The sequence below is a fragment of the Podarcis bocagei genome (assembly GCF_964188305.1).
Source record: "Podarcis bocagei genome assembly, chromosome: W".
NCBI classification, from domain to species: Eukaryota; Metazoa; Chordata; class Lepidosauria; order Squamata; family Lacertidae; genus Podarcis; species Podarcis bocagei.
In genome coordinates, this window is record NC_138131.1 from 9,443,124 (window position 1) to 9,462,631 (window position 19,508).

General features: G+C 46.9%; 1 protein-coding gene across 1 annotated transcript; it reads right to left on the minus strand.

Annotated features, from left to right (window-relative positions):
• Positions 1–273: 273 nt before the first annotated feature.
• Positions 274–8,805, minus strand: LOC308578236 (zinc finger BED domain-containing protein 5-like). The gene is made up of 2 exons (XM_081178480.1): positions 8,698–8,805; positions 274–2,400 (listed from the first exon to the last, which is right to left on the minus strand). The coding sequence occupies exon 2, from the start codon at positions 2,151–2,153 to the stop codon at positions 342–344; it is 1,812 nt and encodes a 603-aa protein (XP_081034606.1). The 5' UTR covers positions 2,154–2,400; positions 8,698–8,805; the 3' UTR covers positions 274–341.
• Between the last annotated feature and the right edge of the window lie 10,703 nt (positions 8,806–19,508).

Below are 19,508 nucleotides of genomic sequence, written 5' to 3' on the forward strand. Positions count from 1 at the left end.
TTGCCCAGGTCGGCGTATTGTCGGGGCACCTTCCCCTTCTCCGTTACTTCCGTCCCTGCTAGAGTGGCTTTGGCCCCTCCTTGAGCCTCCCCCTCTTTGCAGTGTTCTAGACCAGTGTTTCCCAACCTTTTTTGGGCAAAGGCACACTTGTTTCATGAAAAAAATCTCGAGGCACACCACCATTAGAAAATGTTTTAAAAATTAACTCTGTGCCTATATTGACTATATATAAAGTAACTCTCTTTAATAGGAATCAAATAAACACAAAGAAAGTATTTTATAATTACTTTATTATGAAATAGTAAGTAAACAGAAATATGAAAAATTATAAAATACTTTATTCAGTGCGCAACCTGGGCCTGTTTGGCTGAACACAAAGCTGATATTCTGGCTGGAATCGAAGAAAGACACACACGTAGCTCTTCGTCAACAGCTCTCAGTCTCTCTCTGTATTTAGTTTTTATAGCAATCATGCTTGAAAAGCTCAACTCACAGAGATATGTAGTGGAAAATGGGAGCAATGTCAAAATAGCTTTGTTTGCCAGAAGGGGGAACTCCTTGGCAGTTTCCAACCAAAAACTGTCCAAAGGTAGATCAGCAAATCTTAGCTTGAAACCACGATTTTGTCTCAGTTCAGTTAGTTCCTCCTGCGCCTGTAAAGTCATGTCCTTTCCACCAACTGATGCTGAGCTATAAGGGTCCCTAACCCAGTCAAGGCATTCAGTGGAGACTGAAGAGAAATAAAATGACAACTTCCCCTCGAGAGTTTTTAAATGTTTAACTATTATCTCACACAGTGCAGCAGTGTGAACACCTTGCCATTGCTTGGTGAGTGTGAACATTTCAAGATTGCCACTTTCCACGTGTTGATGCCAGAGTTGCACCTTTGAACGGAATCCATTTATTTTATCTGTACTTGTAAGCAGGTTTTCATTTCGGCCTTGCATTCGTGTGTTCAGTTCATTCAGATGATGAAATATATCTGCCAGGTATGCCAGCCTTGCACACCACTCATCACTTGCAAGCAGTTTTGCGTAATCTGTCCTCTCATTTGTCAGAAACACTTTAAGTTCCTCCCGCAGCTCATACACACGAACCAAGACCTTGCCACGCGACAACCACCGGACCTCCGTATGAAACAGCAAGGTTTTATGCTTCGCTCCCATCTCCTCACACAAAGCTGCAAATATGCGACTTTTCACGGGTCGTGACTTTACAAAGTTTACCATGCGCACAACATCATCCAACACATGAACTAGGTCTGCTGGTAAAGTCTTGGCTACGAGGGCCTCACGGTGCAAAAAACAATGCGTAACAATCACATCTGGATTTCTTTCCTTCACTCTGCTTACAAAGCCTTTGGTGTGCCCGACCATGGCTGCAGCTCCATCGGTGCAGACACTTGTGCAGTTTTCCCACTTAAGTCCTCCTTGTTCAAGGTATTCTGATGTGACCCGAAAAATTTCTTCTCCTGTTGCTTTTTCTGGCAATGCCTTGCAGAAAAAGAAGTTTTCTCTAATTGCATCACCATCAACAAAACGCACATTGGCCAAGAGTTGAGCATGTCCACTGATATCAGTAGACTCGTCAAGTTGTAATGCAAATTTCTCACTGATATGGATCTTTTCCAAAACCACACTTTCAATGTCTGCAGACATGTCATTAATACGTCTGGAAATTGTGTTGTTTGAGAGAGGGACTTTGGCTATTTCCTTAGCTGCTTCAGGTCCGAGCATCTCCTCTACAATAGCTTTGCAGGCGGGAAGTATTAATGTCTCTGCCACAGTGTGCGACTTTTTTGACTTGGCTATAAGTTCAGCAACGTGATAGCAAGCTTTAAGAGCTCTTTCATTTACCTTTGAGGTTTGTCTCATGAAAGTTGCCTGTTTCTCTGTGTTTTCACGCAGGCGAACAAAATAGTCCGCATTCTTGTTTTGAAGCGAAGGGTGTTTCGTTTGGAGATGGCGTTTAAGTTTGCTTGGGACCATAGCACTGTTAGCTAGCTTTTCACCACACACCACGCACAGTGGAGTTGGTTGGTTTGCATCTCCGGTGAAAGTAAATCCAAATGAAATATAGCTTTCGCTATATTGCCTTGTGCCAGAGAATTTGCTTGAGCTAACCATCTTTGCTTTCTTTTCATGCCCACTCATACTTGGGCTCTCATCTGGCTCCAAATTTTGTTCAGAGTCCAGTTATTTTCTTTTCAAAAACTTTTCCATCACTGCAGTATCCGGCCTCTCTGCAGTGCCGACTCCCGCTGAGTCCTGGTCTCTGTGCTCGGGCGGGAAGGAAGTCGGAAGATGATGTCCTACTGTGATAGGTCCAGGCTGGAGTCCGGACCAATCACAGCCAGGCAAAAACATGCATACTGTGTGAGCTCAATGCAGCGGCTCATTTCTGCAAAGGAAAAAAAATGGGTTTAGATGGGGGGGGGGAGAGGTGGGGTAGTCGTTATACAGAACAGTTTTTACTGCCTGTATTACGGGCACGAATTATACATGGGAATGGCGGGAAGAGTGACGGCAGCACACGCAAAAGCGGAAGTGAAATATACTCAGAGTCGCAAAGTGATTTCATGCTCTTTATTCAGCTCATAGTGGTGAGGAGGAATGAATGAATGTCCCCTCACAGTATCTGCTTTATATACATTATTTACACAATGGGCTGCACATGATTGGCTAATTCCGGAATTCTACTGTAAGCCAATCAGGTTGTGGATTCACTTCTATCTGGAGCAGGATTGGGTGGTTCCTGCCAACCAATCATACTGCTGCATTGTTCTAGGACCAATCAGACTGCTGCATTCTGAATCCTATTGTTCTAGGACTAATCAGACTGCTGCAATTTGGATCCTATTGTTCTAGGACCAATCAGACTGCTTCAGTTTGGATCCTATTCAACTCAGTACATAACACCCCTCCCCTCTAAGTTCCAGTCCTGCCCGGGAGGTCGCATTCATAGTCCTCAAGGTATGCCGGCGGCCTACGTGTGCGTTGCGGCCTGGGGTGTTCCCTGGTCCGGGCTCCAGGTTCTGGCTCGTGTTCCAAGGATGCTGGCTGTGATGGGGTTGTTTGGTCTGGTGCAACCGGCTCGCTCAGTCGTGGTTCTGGTTCTGGTGTCCTTTCGGCCTCACGGGTCCTCTCTGTATTTACTGATTCTGCCTCTCCTGCTGGCCCCTCCTGCTCTATGGGCCTCACTGCCCCGCTAGTCCCTTGGGACTCCTCTGACCTGTCCTCCTCCTGGGTTTCTCCCGGGAATCGTCGCCGTATCTGGTCGCAGTGGCGGCGCCAGCATTGCCCCCCATCCGTTAGCACCTCGTACGACACTGGGCCAGTGACCCTGGTGACTGTGGCGGGTACCCATGCTGGGCCTGCCCCAAAATTCTTTGCATACACTGGGTCCTGGGCCTCGAAGGTCCGGGGGTTCCTGCCTTCCCCCACCACTACCTCATCCTGAGCTCTATCGGGGTGAAGGCGGTCCAATCTGATTGCAAGGCGCCGACCCATTAGTAGTTCAGCGGGGCTCCGGCCCGTCGTTGAGCTGGGGGTGCTGTGCTGTGCTAGAAGGAATGTGGCAAGGCGGTACTCCCAGTCCCCTTGCGTCATGCGGCGAAGGGTGTCCTTGGTGGTCCGCACCATGCGTTCTGCTTGGCCATTGGTGGCAGGGTGGAACGGCGCCGAACGGATGTGGCGGATGGCGTTCTGTGCTGTGAAGGTTTGGAATTCTCCTGACGTAAATGCAGTCCCGTTGTCTGAGACGAGAGTGTCAGGGAGCCCGTGGGTTGCAAACAGCCTGCGCAGTACTCGGATGGCTGCGGACATGGAAGTGGATGGTACCAGTGCGACTTCCAGCCATTTGGTGTAGGAGTCCACCACTATGAAGAATGTTTTCCCCTGAAAGGGGCCAGCGAAATCCACATGCAGGCGTGACCATGGTGCTCGGGCGGACTCCCAGAACTGGACTGGGGCCCTTGGGGGATCTGGGCGGGATTCTTGGCAGGCCTGGCAGTGTTTGACCCAGGCCTCTATCTCGCCATCGATCCCCGGCCACCACACATAACTCCTGGCAAGGGCCTTCATTCTTACTACCCCTGGATGTGTCTCGTGTAGGGCTGTGAGGACCCTTTTGCGGAGGGGCTGGGGAACAACGACTCTGCTTCCCCATAACAGGCACCCCTTGTGGGCCGACAGTTCATGTTTGCGGGTTGTGTAGCCGGCGAATTCTGGCCCGGGGCTGCTGCTGGGCCATCCCCTCCACACCCAGTCCAGGACCCGGGAGATGACCCTATCTTTCTTGGAATGGTGTGCAACTTCTTGTGCCTGAATGGGGCGGTCGGGAAGCAGCTCCAGGCTCATAACCTCTTGTGCAGGTGCTGGGTCAGGGCCTGTTTCTGGTAGTGGTAGCCTGCTGAGGGCGTCCGCATGGCCCATCGCCTTCCCAGGTCGGTGAATCAGTGCATACTGGTAGCTGGCAAGGAAAATTGACCACCTGAGGACGCGAGGAGACAGCACTTGGGGGGTCTGCTTTTCGGGGGCAAACAAGCCAAGCAACGGCTTGTGGTCAGTCACCACGGTGAAGGGCCGCCCATACAAGAAATCATGGAATTTTTTTACTCCCTTCACAATTGCCAGACCCTCCTTGTCAATTTGCGAGTAGTTCCGCTCGGTTGCGCTGAGTGTCTGGGAAAAGTACGCCACCGGTACCTCTCTTCCATCTGGGAGTTGGTGCCCCAGGACAGCGCCAATGCCATAGGGTGAGGCGTCGCATGCTAGCACCACCGGCAGCCTCTCGTCGAAGTGTGCCAAGACCGAGTTTGAAACAAGCAAGTCCTTGACTGCCTGGAATGCGGCCTCCTGGCGCTGGCCCCACACCCAAGGGGCCCGCTTGTCCAGGAGTCTGTGTAGGGGCTCCGCTACCGCCGCCTTGTGGGGAAGGAAGGAATGGTAAAAGTTCAATAGTCCCAAGAAGGCCTGAAGTTCAGTCTTGCTCTTGGGCGCTGGGGCATCACAAATGGCCCGTACCTTGTCCCCAGTTGGGTGGACCCCTTCTGCGTCCACCATAAATCCCAGAAAGTCCACCTGAGGCACTCCTAGTATACATTTTTCCCGCTTCACCTTGAGACCCGCCGTCTGGAAACGGTGCAGAACGGTGCGGAGGCGGTCCTCAAACTCCTCTGGTGTGGGCCCGGCAATCAACACATCATCGAAGAAGGGGGTGACACCAGGAATCCCTTTAAGGAGAGAGTCCATTAGATTCTGGAATATGCCTGGTGCCACGCTGACCCCGAATTGCAGCCGCTTTACCCTGAACGCTCCTCTGTGCGTCACAATCGTCTGTGCCTCTGCTGTGGCCTCATCTACTGGCAGCTGTTGATATGCTTGGGCCAAGTCCAGCTTGCCAAAAATTTTCGACCCAGCCAGGGTGGCAAGGACATGGCTGACCACTGGCACTGGGTATGCGTGGGCCGTGAGGGCCTTGTTTATGGTACATTTGTAGTCTGCACAGATGCGGACCGAACCATTAGCCTTGACGGGTGTGACGATTGGAGTTTCCCAGGGGGCATTAGGCACCGGCTCCAGCACTCCTTGCTCCACGAGTCGGTCCAATTCCTCGTCTATGCGGGGTTTCAAGGCGAACGGGACCCGGCGGGCCTTGAGCCTGACCGGTCGTACTGCGGGGTCAAGCTGTAGCGCAATGGGGGGGCCCGTATACTGTCCCAATTTCCCGTCGAAAACCCCTGGAAATTCCTTGCATATGGCGTCCACGTCCACTTGTAAGCTAGTGTGGTTCACCCCAGTGACAGCTAGCCCCAGTGGTCCAAACCATGCCAATCCCAGTAAGCTAATGTAGGGGCCCTTGACCACAAGCAAGTCCAGTTGCCGCGTCCGCCCTCGGTATTGCACCCTGAAGGTCCCCACCCCCATTGTGGGGACCTTACGTTTCTGGAAGTCCCGTAGGGTGAATGGGGCCGGCCTGAGTTTGGGACCCCCAGTAGGACACAGTTTCCTTAAGGTCTTTGCCGAGATTATGGATAGAGTTGAACCCGTGTCAAGCTCCATGCGGCATGCGGCCCCCTCTATCTGTACCTCTACATAAATTTTCTCTACGTTGGGGTGGGGCAACTGGTATACCTGGCAGTCCGTGAGCTCTGTCGAGTTGCCTTGGTGCGTTGGGCCCCGGGACCTGGGGCTCTTGGGTTGGTCATCTGATGCCTGGTGTCGGGTGGGCCGAGCCTGACACACCTGGGCGATGTGTCCCGATTTTCTGCACTGCCTGCACTCTGCGTTGCGGAAACGGCAGGTCCTCCTCTCGTGACTCTCCCCGCAGCTTGCGCAGTTTCCTCCTTCTCGTCGAGGCAGCTGTGGTCTGTGCGCTGCTTGAGTGCGCTGGTGTACTCGGTGCACCTCCTCCCTGTCGGATCCTGAGTCGTCGGTGAGGTCTTCATGGTGGACCCTCGGTTGGGATGGCAGGCTCGGCCGTGCCTCTTGCGTCGACCTCTCGGCAGCTTCTGTTGCCAGGGCCTCCTCCAGAGCGACCTGGAACGTTAGGTCCTTCTTAGCGTAGAGGCGTCGTTGCAGCTTCTCATCCTTCAGGCCACCGACGAGGCGGTCACGAAGCATGTTCTCCAGCTCTGAGAAGTTGCAGAACCGGGCGGCTTGGCGGAGAGAGGTCACAAACCCAGTTATGGTTTCCCCACAGGCTTGTCGCTTTGCGTAGAAGGCATTTCGACGAGCCACCACTGAGGGCTGCAGCGAAAAGTGCCCCTTCAGCTGTTCCATTATTGTTTTGTATGGAACAGTAGCGACGTCTTCAGGCGCAAGGAGAGCCCGGGCGATTTCAAACGTCTCCTCTCTGCAGACGCTGAAGAATATCGCCCTCTTCTTGGCGTCTTCTTCGTCGGTGACCCCTTTGGCTTCTAGGAGGAAGGTGAAACAGGAGGCATACGCTTCCCAGTCTCCAGATGCTGGGTTGAATGGCGAGAAGCTGCTGTTGGCTGCCATTCTGAGTTCCTTGTGTCCCGGAGCTGAAGCCTGGATACACGGTGCGAGGCAGCGGTGCGGCAGGTGGTGGTGCTGCGGTGCGGTGTGTGGCGGTCAGCTCAGCGGGATCCCACCTTCGTCGCCAGTGAAATATACTCAGAGTCGCAAAGTGATTTCATGCTCTTTATTCAGCTCATAGTGGTGAGGAGGAATGAATGAATGTCCCCTCACAGTATCTGCTTTATATACATTATTTACACAATGGGCTGCACATGATTGGCTAATTCCAGAATTCTACTGTAAGCCAATCAGGTTGTGGATTCACTTCTATCTGGAGCAGGATTGGGTGGTTCCTGCCAACCAATCATACTGCTGCATTGTTCTAGGACCAATCAGACTGCTGCATTCTGAATCCTATTGTTCTAGGACTAATCAGACTGCTGCAATTTGGATCCTATTGTTCTAGGACCAATCAGACTGCTTCAGTTTGGATCCTATTCAACTCAGTACATAACAGGAAGCCACGAGGTCCCCGAGGGCCTAGTGTGCCGCGGAACAGCGGTTGAAAAACACTGGATTAGAGAGGGCAAGAGCAAGGCAATTTCCATTGAGCTTCATGGCTAAGCAAGGAATTGAACTTCCAACATGGATGTCTTCCCCAGTTTACAGAAAACCTAAAAAGGTTGAAAAAACACTAACAGCGGTTGAAAAACACTGTAATAAGGCCACTGTCACTTAATGGCTGTATACGCTGTTAAGTTTGTGAGAAACAGTTTTTGCTATCAAGCCTGCTTGGACATACCCCTAAACCATCTTTCCCCAACCTGGTGCCTGCTACCAGACACCAGAAGACTGCTATAAACAATTACAAGCTGCTGGGAACAAGTGCTTGAAAAGGGCATTCTGTTTTCCCCAGGCAAATTCTGGGTTCCTTTTTCTAAAGGGCATGAAGCCCTTTTTAGAAAAGTATGTAAACAACATTGGCAGATATTTTAATAAAATCTGGGTCCAGAATCGGGCTTTTAGCCTGAAGTAACTCCAGCTAAGTACTGCATTCCAGTTGAGCAGTAGGAGAAAGCTAATGCTCTTTCTTTTTAAAACAACACTTCTCCTACATTTTATAACAGGATCAATTATGCCTCTAGGTCAGTAAGTGCCAGCAAACAACAGGGAACTGTAGCATGCATCAGAAATGGGTAATTACATTTCTGCCTAGTAACAAATGAAGGCATATTCTACATATGTAGCTGAAATAGTCGAAAAAATTCTGAGTTGTAAGAATGGGCTTGTATCATGCCAGATGGGGAAAGGTCACTTTTTACTTATGTAAAAATAAAAATAAAAATAGTAACAGCATAGAAGGTAATGGTTAGGCTAGCATCCCTCTTCCAAATATGCTAGGTTTTTATTTGCAGGGACTGTTCTACATGGGAAAGCATTCAGCACTGTCATTCTCCCATCTGCCATCTGAATTGGTACTATTCTGGGTCAACTTACTCTGCTGCATGTGTAGATGAGGCCTTATTAACATTTAAGCTGAGAAAAGTATGACGTTTCAGTAGACAGTCTGCAAAATGGCACCAAGTGTGGGGGAGGGGGCAGAACAGATTTCAGATACAGGATATTAAGCATACACGTACTTCAGATTGAACTGGTTGCTTGCTTTGCAAGTTTTCATTTCCGAAATGACTGCCTTGGCAAGCGCAATACCTACCAGGCTCAACGCCGGTCTCGCGCTGCCGCTTCCCGCGCTCTCAAGGACCCGGGAGGAGGAAGGCGTGAAGGCAATCCCGAAGGCGCGAAAACCTCGCGCATGCGCAGGCCTTCCGCCTGCGACAGCCCAGTAGGCCGGCCGAAGCGAGCGGTGATGGGATGTGGGAGGGAGCTCGCTCGCCGCCCCGCGTGTGCCTATGTGGGGCATGTTACAGCCCCGTGATGTCAGCGCCACGCAGGCAGCCAGGCAGGCAGACGGCGAGAGCCCCGCGCTGGGCGGCCTCTCCTCGCCGCCGCCGCCCCGCCTCTCGCCGCCCGACTCGCCCTCCTCCCTCCCACAGCACACCAGGCAACGTCTCGCGGCACACTAGTGTGCCGCGGAACACCGGTTGGGAAACACTGCACTAGTGTGCCGCGGAACAGTGGTTGAAAAACACTGCCCTAGACAACTGAGCAGGGAAGCCCAATAAAGGAAAAAGTAATAAGATCAGCGTGACCCAAAAAACAAACAAACAAATAAATGGGCAGGTGGAGATAACTGATGCGACTTTCCAGAAATGTCTTCGCTGCTACAGCAGTTATCAACAAGATAATTGGGCTGACTTGCTGCCATTGGTGGAATTCACTTTTTGCTTTAATCATCATCATCAATCTTTATTACGGTCCAGAGACCCAACAAAACATTACAAATTAATACAGAGTTCATACAGCCTACCTCCAGGTTAATCAAGCACTTTGTTTGGAATATAGGGCTCGTTTGTTCTTGCAACCACCGATAAAAACTTTGCCACTGCCAACGTTCTAGCTTTTGTCTGGTCTTCCAGTAGGAACCTGACATAGTGAACCTCTGACTTTCCCGGGAAAGGCACCAGCAAGGGTAGTATCAGTTCAGCCCTGGCCTGCTCATACTTCGCACAATGTAACAAAATATGATCTATGGAATCGATGTCTTGAGCACACGAGCAAAGTCTGTCCTGGTAGGGAACTCCTCTCAACCTACCATCCAGCACTGCAGAGGGGAAGACATTCAGTCTGGCTTTGGTGAAAAGCCTTCGATAGTTAGGTACTGTTAGGTTTTTGATGTAAGATGTTAACTGAAAGACATACCCATATTGAACTCCTGCTGCCAGCGGACTACAGACTGCGTGTGACCGAGATCGCAAGTCACTGTGTGCATTGTCCCATAATCTTTGCTTTAAAACCTTTTGGGCACCTTAATAGCCCAGGTAATACAGTTGGGGGGGAGACAGACCAATAGATGTGGCTTTTTAGCCATGGTTTTCTGCCATTTGCTGACAAATTCCTCATTGGTCAAATGTTGGTACAGACCCTTCCCTAGATTAAACACTGAAATCCTGGGCCAATGTTTTAGGGCAGCCCACCACACTCTAGCTGAAATTGGGTTTTGCTTTAATAATATTTTATTAATTTTCCAAATGTGAAAAGAAAAAAGAGAAGAGAAGAGAAGAAATAACACCATCATCAACAATACATATCCATAACCAAACACGAAGAGGAGGAAAAAAGAAAAAAGAAAAGAAAGGAAAAAAGGAAAAAAGTTGCTTTCCCCCATTTCCTTCCCTGGTTCCATTATTTATCATCATACCACATGTCCATTTTAAATAAAAAATCACTGATATTACTTATTGTCCATTCATAATGTCCTTACAAGTATTTCTAAAATCCTGCTGATGTATTAACCTGTGTACATTGCTTCTGTATATATGCAATAAAGTCCTTACAGTCTTCTTTAAATTTGTTGTCATCTCTTCCTCTTAGTTTCAACGTCAGTTTTGCCATTTCAGCATATTTCATTAGTTTAACTTGCCAATCTTCTTTAGCTGGGACACCTTCTTCTTTCCAATGTTGTGCTAACAATATTTGTGCGGCTGTAGTTGCATACATAAATAAGTATTTTTGTGGTCCTGGTATGATGAATATATTGCCAAAAATGTTGTTTTTGTTCAAATCAATTCTGGTGATAAGTAATATGGCATGTTTAAAAGAATGGCAAAAGGATATCTCAAAATTTATATGGCAGGGGAAGAAGCTGAGAATAAAATATAAATTATTAACAGATACTAAAGCAAGAGGAGGCTTCTCACTGCCGGACCTAAAACTCTATTATGAAGCCTCATGTATTTGTTGAATTTGAGAATGGATTAAATTAAAAAATAAAGACTTACTAGATCTGGAAGCAGATAGGTAGCCGTGTTGGTCTGCCATAGTCAAAATAAAAATAAAAATTAAAAAAAATCTCCCATTCCCACCACCCTTCTGAGTAATACCCCTCCCCACCTTCTCACTATATAGAAGGATCTGGCAACTTCTGTTTCAGTGTATCTGAAGAAGTGTGCATGCATACGAAAGCTCATACCAAGAACTAACTTAGTTGGTCTTTAAGGTGCTACTGGAAGGAATTTTTTTATTTAGATCTGGAAGGACATGGTAATAGATTCGATTCACATGCCTATCTATGGTATGAAAAAGCTAGAATACATCAAAGCTTCCAAAATCATATAATAAGGAAAGTGATATTTAAAGTTTGGGAAAAGTATAAAGGATTATTGGAACAAAAAACACCATGTGGCTCTCCCCTATAGAGGCAATATCAAGAAAAAAATTAAATATGGACACTGATTGGATTACATAGAGTTATTAATTGACTCAAAACCAATTAAAATTGAAATAATTTAACGAAATTAGAGAGAAAGTAACAGATTGGCTGCAATATTTCCAGCTAAATGAAACATTTAAAAATGATAAAAAGAAAGGATTTCAGTATGAAATCTCAACATTTTAGAGAGAAATGATAGAAAATGATAGGAAATTAATATAAAAAATGTACAATCTGTTGCTAGAATGGGAAACGAAAGATGAAGAGGTTAAAGCAGCCATGATTAAATGGGCACAAGATGTGGGACACAATATACAAATAGAGGATTGGGAAAGATTATGGAGGACTGAGATAAAATTTACTGCAAGTGTGGGTGTCAGGGAACTGCCATCGGCTCAGGGGCGAGAGGGGAAAAACCGGATGGATTACAGAGAGCCCCCAAAGATCGTGGGAAGCAGCACCTCCTCAGCGGAGGAGAGTAACCACGCCTCCAGTGGAGAGGAGCTGCAGGGCTCGGGGGAGGTGAGACGGTGCCAGGACATCTTGCCTGAGCAAAGCAGGGAGGAGAGAGGTCCTCCGTTACCCACGCCTTCCTTGCGCAGTAGGCTTCCGCGCAGAGAGGGGAAGCACAGACTGGGCGTCAAGAAACTACTCTGCTGGGAAAGGTTTAAGGACCGCCCACTCTCAGATTCTGCCAGTGAATGAGTGAGCCACGGAATAGTGGCGCTCTACATGGTGAAGGTTTTTTTGGTACCAATAACAAGGCTTTACAGCCGACCAGGGAGGCATTTGCCTGATTGCTCTCGAGCAACCCCCTGGTCCCCTTACAGTGGCGATTAAAGAAAACAATATGAAAATGATGTACAGAGGGTATCTAACTCCAATAAAACTAGCCAAAATGTACAAAAATAAAGAAAATAAGTGTTGGAAATGCAAATCAGCATTTTTTTCATACGTGGTGGGATTGCAAAATTGTTAAGAAATACAGTGGTACCTCAGGTTAAGTACTTAATTCGTTCCGGAGGTCTGTACTTAACCTGAAACTGTTCTTAACCTGAAGCACCACTTTAGCTAATGGGGCCTCCTGCTGCTGCCGCGCCGCCGGAGCACGATTTCTGTTCTCATCCTGAAGCAAAGTTCTTAACCTGAGGCATTATTTCTGGGTTAGCGGCATCTGTAACCTGAAGCGTATGTAACCTGAGGTACCACTGTATTGGGAAATGATCTATAACGAAATGAAGAAGATGTTTAAAATAACTTTTGTTAAAAAGCCAGAAGGCATTACAGGACTGGATATACCAGCACCACAAAAAGAATTATTAAGTATGCTACTACGGTTGCACGAATACTGCTAGCACAGTACTGGAAAAAATAAGGTGTCCCAGCTAAAGAAGATTGGCAAGTTAAATTAATGCAATATGCTGGAATGGTAAAATTGACACTGAAACCAAGAGGAAAGGAATTCACTTATAATAATGCCATTCATACATCAACACAACAAACACCTTTCTTTGCTACCTATGTTAGGCATCCGCAAGCTTTCCCAACACCCAAAGCCCCTATACTGTACCAGTGCCTGCAGCAAGGGACATGGCGGAAGAGATGCATGTCATGCAGCAGTCATTAAAGGAGAGACTGGGCAATGCAAAAGAGCGATACAAGAAAGGGGCGGATGCAATATGGCAGCCAGGGCCAGTTATCCTAGTGTGGGTAAGCACATGAGACTTGCCTTTGAAGGGACAGTGCAAAAAATTGACACCCTGTCGTATCAGTCCTTTTCCAGTAATGGCTCAGGTGAACCCCACCGCTTTTCACCTAAAGCTGCCACCCTCAATGAAAATCCACCCTGTTTTCCACCTGTCAGTGTTGTCAATCGCTGAGCCTCCACATCCCTACAACTGCCCACAGCAAACTCCCCCTCCGGTGATAGTAGACAGTGAGGAGGAGTTTGAAGTGGAGCAGCTCCTTGACGCCAAATGGCGTCGAGGTAAGTTCTGTTACCTGGTTCATTGGAAGGGGCATGGACTGGAGGAGAGATCCTGGGAGTCTACAGAAAATGTACATGCTCCCCACTTGCAGTGCCAGTTTCATGCCCAACAGGCCCAGAGCTGGTGGAGGGGAGACGGGTGTGGATTTTGAGGAGGAGGGGTGATGTCATGGACTGGCAGGACTTCAGGGAGGAGGAGGAGGATCTTGGTGAGGGGTATAGCTGGGAGTGGGTCACACAGGAGCAAGCTGGCGGTGGGGAAGAAGAGGTTGGTGTAGGTAGTACTCATGGTGAGGTAATGGAGATCAATCACCCCCCCGTCACGTAGGCACAAACAGCCATGCTGATAATGGCACATAAGCCAAAGGTCACTCAGGCAGTAATAGTTAGAAGTAAACAAGTTAGAAAAGCTTTTTCAGCAGAATTAACCAATAGCATGCTAAAGTGCAGGCACAGCACTGCAACAAAATGTATCCAATGAGCTTCTGCCAGCAACAGCTTGCTTGCCTTCTAAATAAGGTAATGAAAGGGCTCTTGGGAATATGATTGGCTGAAATTGCAATGCTTTGTGTGTAAACTCTATAAAGGATCCCCGGGGGCAATGCCCGGGGTCCAGTCTTTGGGAGTGATTCTACTGGAACCATTTCAGTGTGCAGTGAAATAAAAGACTTTGGACTCTCTCCTCACCCAGTCTCATGTGTATGTCTACTGGTGGTATGCGAGGCTAGCAGGCATGCCTGTAACATTTCTTGGCGCCCAACGTGGGGCTTGAGAAGTCTTGAACTCTCTTGGACCAGAGAACTCTGGTCAGCCGAGGGCCAGCATCACGGACATCTCAGGGTGCACCAGTGATTTTCTGGAGAGGACTCCTTGGGCGAGGGTGGGCGGTGAAGCAAAACTGTGTCCAACGGAACCCTGGTGAGGAGAGACCCCAAGAGGGATCAGCCGGCTGGTGGGAAAACATTGGAACAGGTAGGAAATACTTCTGTTTTGATAAAGGGAGTACGGACCTTCTTGGTAGAGATTAGAGGCCTGATCACCCCCTAAAGGGAGTCTCAAAGACTGCAGTGGGCAGGTGGCAACCCAGGCATCCCTTAGGCAGGAATTATATCACTGGGAGGTTTTGGGCACCTGTCTCTCACCTAAATAGTCATAAGGACTGAGAGCCTCTGTGGAAACACAGAAAGACACGGGTGACAGGCATTATGGGTGGGACTTCTTCCAAAGGGCAGAAGAGTCCTCTAGAGTGTATGATGCATAATTTCTCAAAGTTTAAAGGTGATTGTGGTGTCAGAATGAACCCTGAAAATTTGAGGGTCCTATGTAAACTGGATTGACCTAGCCAAGTGGCTGCATGGCCACCAGGTTTACAGGAGTGTTACAGGGACCCTTGGTCATCTTGAACATTTCCCATATATAGACAGCATCATTAAAAACTTCCGGGTTAGCGCCATCGGCGAATGGCGGAGTTCCTCCGACCGGAGGAACTGGCTCTGTGGAAGCTGGGTCTTCCCGCTGCGGCGAAGGTGGGGACCCGCTAGAAATCCCAGGCGGAGGAAGCCTGGGAACGTGGGGTTTGGCAGGGCACCAGGAGCGCCCCCCTACTCACGGGGAACCCCATTTCGGGGTTCTGGAGTGAAGTGGGGTGAGCGGCGCGGTGCTGCGAACTGATTGCTACTTTCACGGAGTGAAGCCGCATAGCCATTGCCAGAGAGCGCTGACTTTTTCCTGTGGACAATTGGATTTAAAACAAGTACCCGTGAGTAGAAACAGAAAATTGGATCAAGAAATATCTTAATTTGGCACCGAAGCGGGAAGGTTCAAAACAGGACGTCCGCCTTCCGCTTTTTGTACATAGACTGAAGCAAAAACCTTGTAAGCTAAAGCCTGGAAAGTTGTTAAAAAAGTCTAAATTTCCTTCATTTATAACTACTGAAACCCCCTTGGAAGCCCGACTGGGATAGGCGAGTTGGGTAGCACTTCCAGAGACCACCTTCTGCACAGGAACAGGTCAAAGTGCTGTGGACTTCCGGAGGCGGCACGAAACAGCAATGGCGGTCCTCCTCAGCTGCTGAAGAGGGGCTCCGCGGAAAAGGGTCGTGCGCTGCGGCACAGCGACGACCCATCCAGAAAAACCACGAGTAGAGTGAGCCCGTGGCCGTGGGACTCGGCAGGCACCAAGAGCGACCTCGGAAACGCAGAAGGGACCCCGTAAGGGGCTCCGGAACGTGGAGGGGGTAGCGGTGCTGTGAGTTCATCGCTCTTTCCGCGGAAGTGAAACCGCGCGGCTGCTGCTGATGAGCGCTGACCTTTCTTCTTTGAACATTCGATTTGAAACATCATACCCGTGAGTAAGAAACCTGAGATCTTTGAGCCTAAATTTCTGAAATTCGGCTAAAAGCGGGAGACGTTAAAAAGGAAGTCCGTCTTCCGACTCTGCTTAAAGTATCAAGCAAAAACTATCAAAGCTGAAGCGCTGACGGGGATTTTAAAAAAGAAGTTGGAGTATACCCTGCAAATTTGGACTTGAGTATTCAAAAGTTAAAACTGTATTTTTACAAGTGGATATAGATCGGGATTTTTCTCCCTTCTTCCTGTGGATTATAAAGTTTTGAAACCCAGCTCCCGGGCTGCCTGGATACAAAAGAACCATCAGACTGCGGTAACTGTGTATAAAGTTATAAAGTTGCATTGGGGCTTCTCCGTAAGTTACAAATAAGGAACTGTTGCATGCACCATTGTTAAGAACTTTCATTTTCTGCAGTTTAAAGTGAACTTTGAAGGTTCTCTCCTCCGTTTTGGTTGTTATTTCGTTTTATTTAACTTTGCATTTGGGAACTTAATGGTGGAAACTTTCTATCCTTCTTTTTCAACTGCTGGGGAGCTCCCCCTACTGGATTGTGGAATTTCTAGTCTCTGAGAACTGCTGGTTGTTTTGAAAATTTTATGTTTGGATGTTTACATCCTGGACTGCTTTTCCCATGGGATTTATAATTTGACCTTGACACTTGGACAGCTGTGGAATGAGTGGTGCACCAAAAACAAGGGCTGCCAAAAAAGCAAAACAAACTGAACTGTTGCAATCAACTTTGCCTGTGCAGCCACGCAGATCTTCGGTCCCAATTGTGACAGGCCTGCAAGAAGGACAACCTAAACAGCCAGCTTCTGGGGATATGGCTGCAGGAGGGCTAGACCCAGTTTCTAAAGAAATATTGGACCAGCTGGCAGCATTAAATAAGAAATTTGACCAAGTGACAGCTACAATTAATAAACTGACTGACCAAGTTTCTCAAAACACACAGGCAATAGGAAATATCCAAATAACAACAACAGAAAATCGAAAATTAGCTGAAGAAGCAAATTTTAAAGCAGAACAAAATAAAAAGAAAATAGAGGAAATAAGAGGGGAAGTAAGACCACTGAGCAGACAGATCAATGAACAGCAAGCTTATCTGTCCATGGCGGAATTGAAAAATCGGGAAAGCAATCTCAGGCTTAGAAATATCCCAGAAATTGAGAAAGAAGATTTGATTGGTTTTCTGACTGCAGAAATATCAAAATTCTGGGGTTTGGCAGAAGAGAAGGATTTTAAAATTGTCACCGCCTTTAGACTGGGAAGAGTGGCCAAAAAGGACAAACCAAGAGACTGCTTGATCATCTTGAGATCTAAGCAAGAAAAAGATAACATACTCGGCCTACACTTTAAAAATTCATTGGTGATTCAAGGAAAGACAGCAGAAATCTTCAGAGATATACCGAAACAATTGTTGGATTTAAGAACTACATACAAAGACCTCGCAAGTCTATTGAGAAACAACACAATTCCCTACAGGTGGGAATTTCCTCAAGGACTATCTTTCAACTTGAAAGGGAAAAAAGTAAGAATCAGAACAGCAGAGGAGCAAGAAAAGTTCCTGAACGACCACGGGGAGGACCTTCGGAAAGGAGTAGCAGGAGCCTGGCCACCCTGGTTGAAATCCGGTTCCACCTCCAGACATAGACGACAAGGGAGACATCCCTATTGGTTGACAAATTGATTCAGGATGTCTCTGCAGCTCCTTAGTTGGAACATTCATGGCGCGAATTCCCCTGAGAAAAGAAAAAGGATTTTCCATATATTGAGGAAAGAACAATTGGACACTATTTGCCTGCAAGAAACACATGTGACTAGGCTCCATAGGAGAGTGTTAATCAACAAAAGATTAGGCCAAGAATTTATTTCATCAGACAAGGTTAAGAAAAGAGGAGTAGTGATTTATGCAAAGGAGAACCTAGCACCGAAGTTTGTGTTCAAAGATGAACAAGGGAGAATTTTGGCGATTGAAAGACAACTACAAGGAGAAAAAATTTTGATAGTAGGAATATACGCACCAAATGAGGGGAAATCGGAATTTTACAAAAAGCTGCATGAGATAATGCTGGATCATATTGACTATACTAACATCATTTTGATGGGAGATATGAATGGGGTGGTCTCCACCCACATGGATAAGTCACAAAATCAAAACTTGACTAAAGATGGCAGACTACCTAAGACTTTCTTTGAACTAACAGACAATATGGACTTGATTGACATTTGGAGGATAAAAAACCCGCTAGGTAAAGAAGGAACATTCTTTTCTGAGGCCCACCTATCATGGACAAGAATCGACCAAATCTGGATAACTAGAGGACTGGCACCTAAGACAAAAAAAATAGAGATCTGCCCCAAAACCTGCTCCGACCATAACGCTTTGAAAATGGATTTGAGACTTACACCAGCTGGCTCCTTCAGATGGAGAATGAATGACACCTTGTTTAGGGATCAGGAGATTGTGAAGAAGGCCCAAAAAACGTTGAAGGATTATTTTGAAATAAACTTGAACACTTCAGTGGAAAAGAAAACAATCTGGGACGCAAGTAAAGCAGTTATGAGAGGGTTTCTGATACAACAGAATACGATTAAGAAAAAACTCTGGAATGGAAAAAAGGACAAGATACTAGAGAAGATAAGAGATGGAGAGAAAAAGTTGAGACTTAATCCAAAATCAAAAGAAGTTTTAAGAGAAATCAAATTCCATCAAGCACAATATGCGAAATTGATAAATCAAGAAGTTGAATGGAAAATTAAACAAATGAAACAAAGATCATTTGAATCGGCGAATAAATGTGGGAAGCTGCTGGCATGGCAGCTGAAAAAGAGACAAAAATTGAACTTTGTTACTAATCTGGAGGTTGAAGGAGAATGTATCCAGAAACCAGATGAAATTAGAAAGTGTTTCCAGAGATACTTCAAAAAACTGTTTACCCAAGGACCTCAAGCAGAGATGGAGATAAACCAATTTATAAAGAGTAATGGATTGCAAAAATTATCTCAAGATAAACAAACAACCCTGAATTACAGAATAACACAGCAGGAAATTGAAAGTGCCATTCAGAACATGCAATTGGGCAAATCCCCAGGCCCAGATGGACTTACCTCCAAGTATTATAAGACATTAAAGGACTATTTGATTCAGCCGCTAATGGAGGTGTGTAATCAAATTATGGAGGGGAAGGGGGCACCAGAATCGTGGAAAGAAGCCTTCATCACTTTGATACCAAAATTGGAATCTGAAAAGACTCAACTTAAGAACTATCGTCCCATCTCACTCCTAAATGTGGATTACAAAATTTTTGCTGATATTCTGGCAAGCAGATTTAAAAAAGTTTTAAATGAAGTAATTCATAAAGACCAAGCAGGCTTTCTCCCTGGCAGGCATTTGTCTGACAACACTAGGAATATTATTGATGTTTTGGAGTTATTGCAGACAAATATGAATACGAAAGCAGTCTTAATTTTTATAGACGCAGAGAAGGCCTTTGACAATATATCTTGGAAATTTATGAAGAAAAACTTGGAAGGGATGGGAGTGGGAAGGGCGTTCCAAAATGGCATAGAAGCAATCTATTCAGAGCAAAAGGCCAAATTGATAGTGAACAATGTGGTGACAGAGGAATTCAAAATTGAAAAAGGGACACGACAGGGGTGCCCCCTATCACCTGTGCTATTTATCTCTGTCCTGGAGGTGCTGCTTAATTTGATTAGGAAGGATCAACTGGTGGAAGGAATACAGGTCGGAGGAAAACAGTATAAACTGAAAGCCTTTGCAGACGACTTGGTTTTAACACTACAGGAGCCAGAACCTAGTACAAAAAGAGCTTTAGAATTGATCCATGAGTTTGGTCG

Excerpts from the sequence above, each read along its gene's own strand:
- LOC308578236 (XM_081178480.1), bottom strand. The coding sequence starts at position 2,153 with ATGAGTGGGCATGAAAAGAAAGCAAAGATGGTTAGCTCAAGCAAATTC.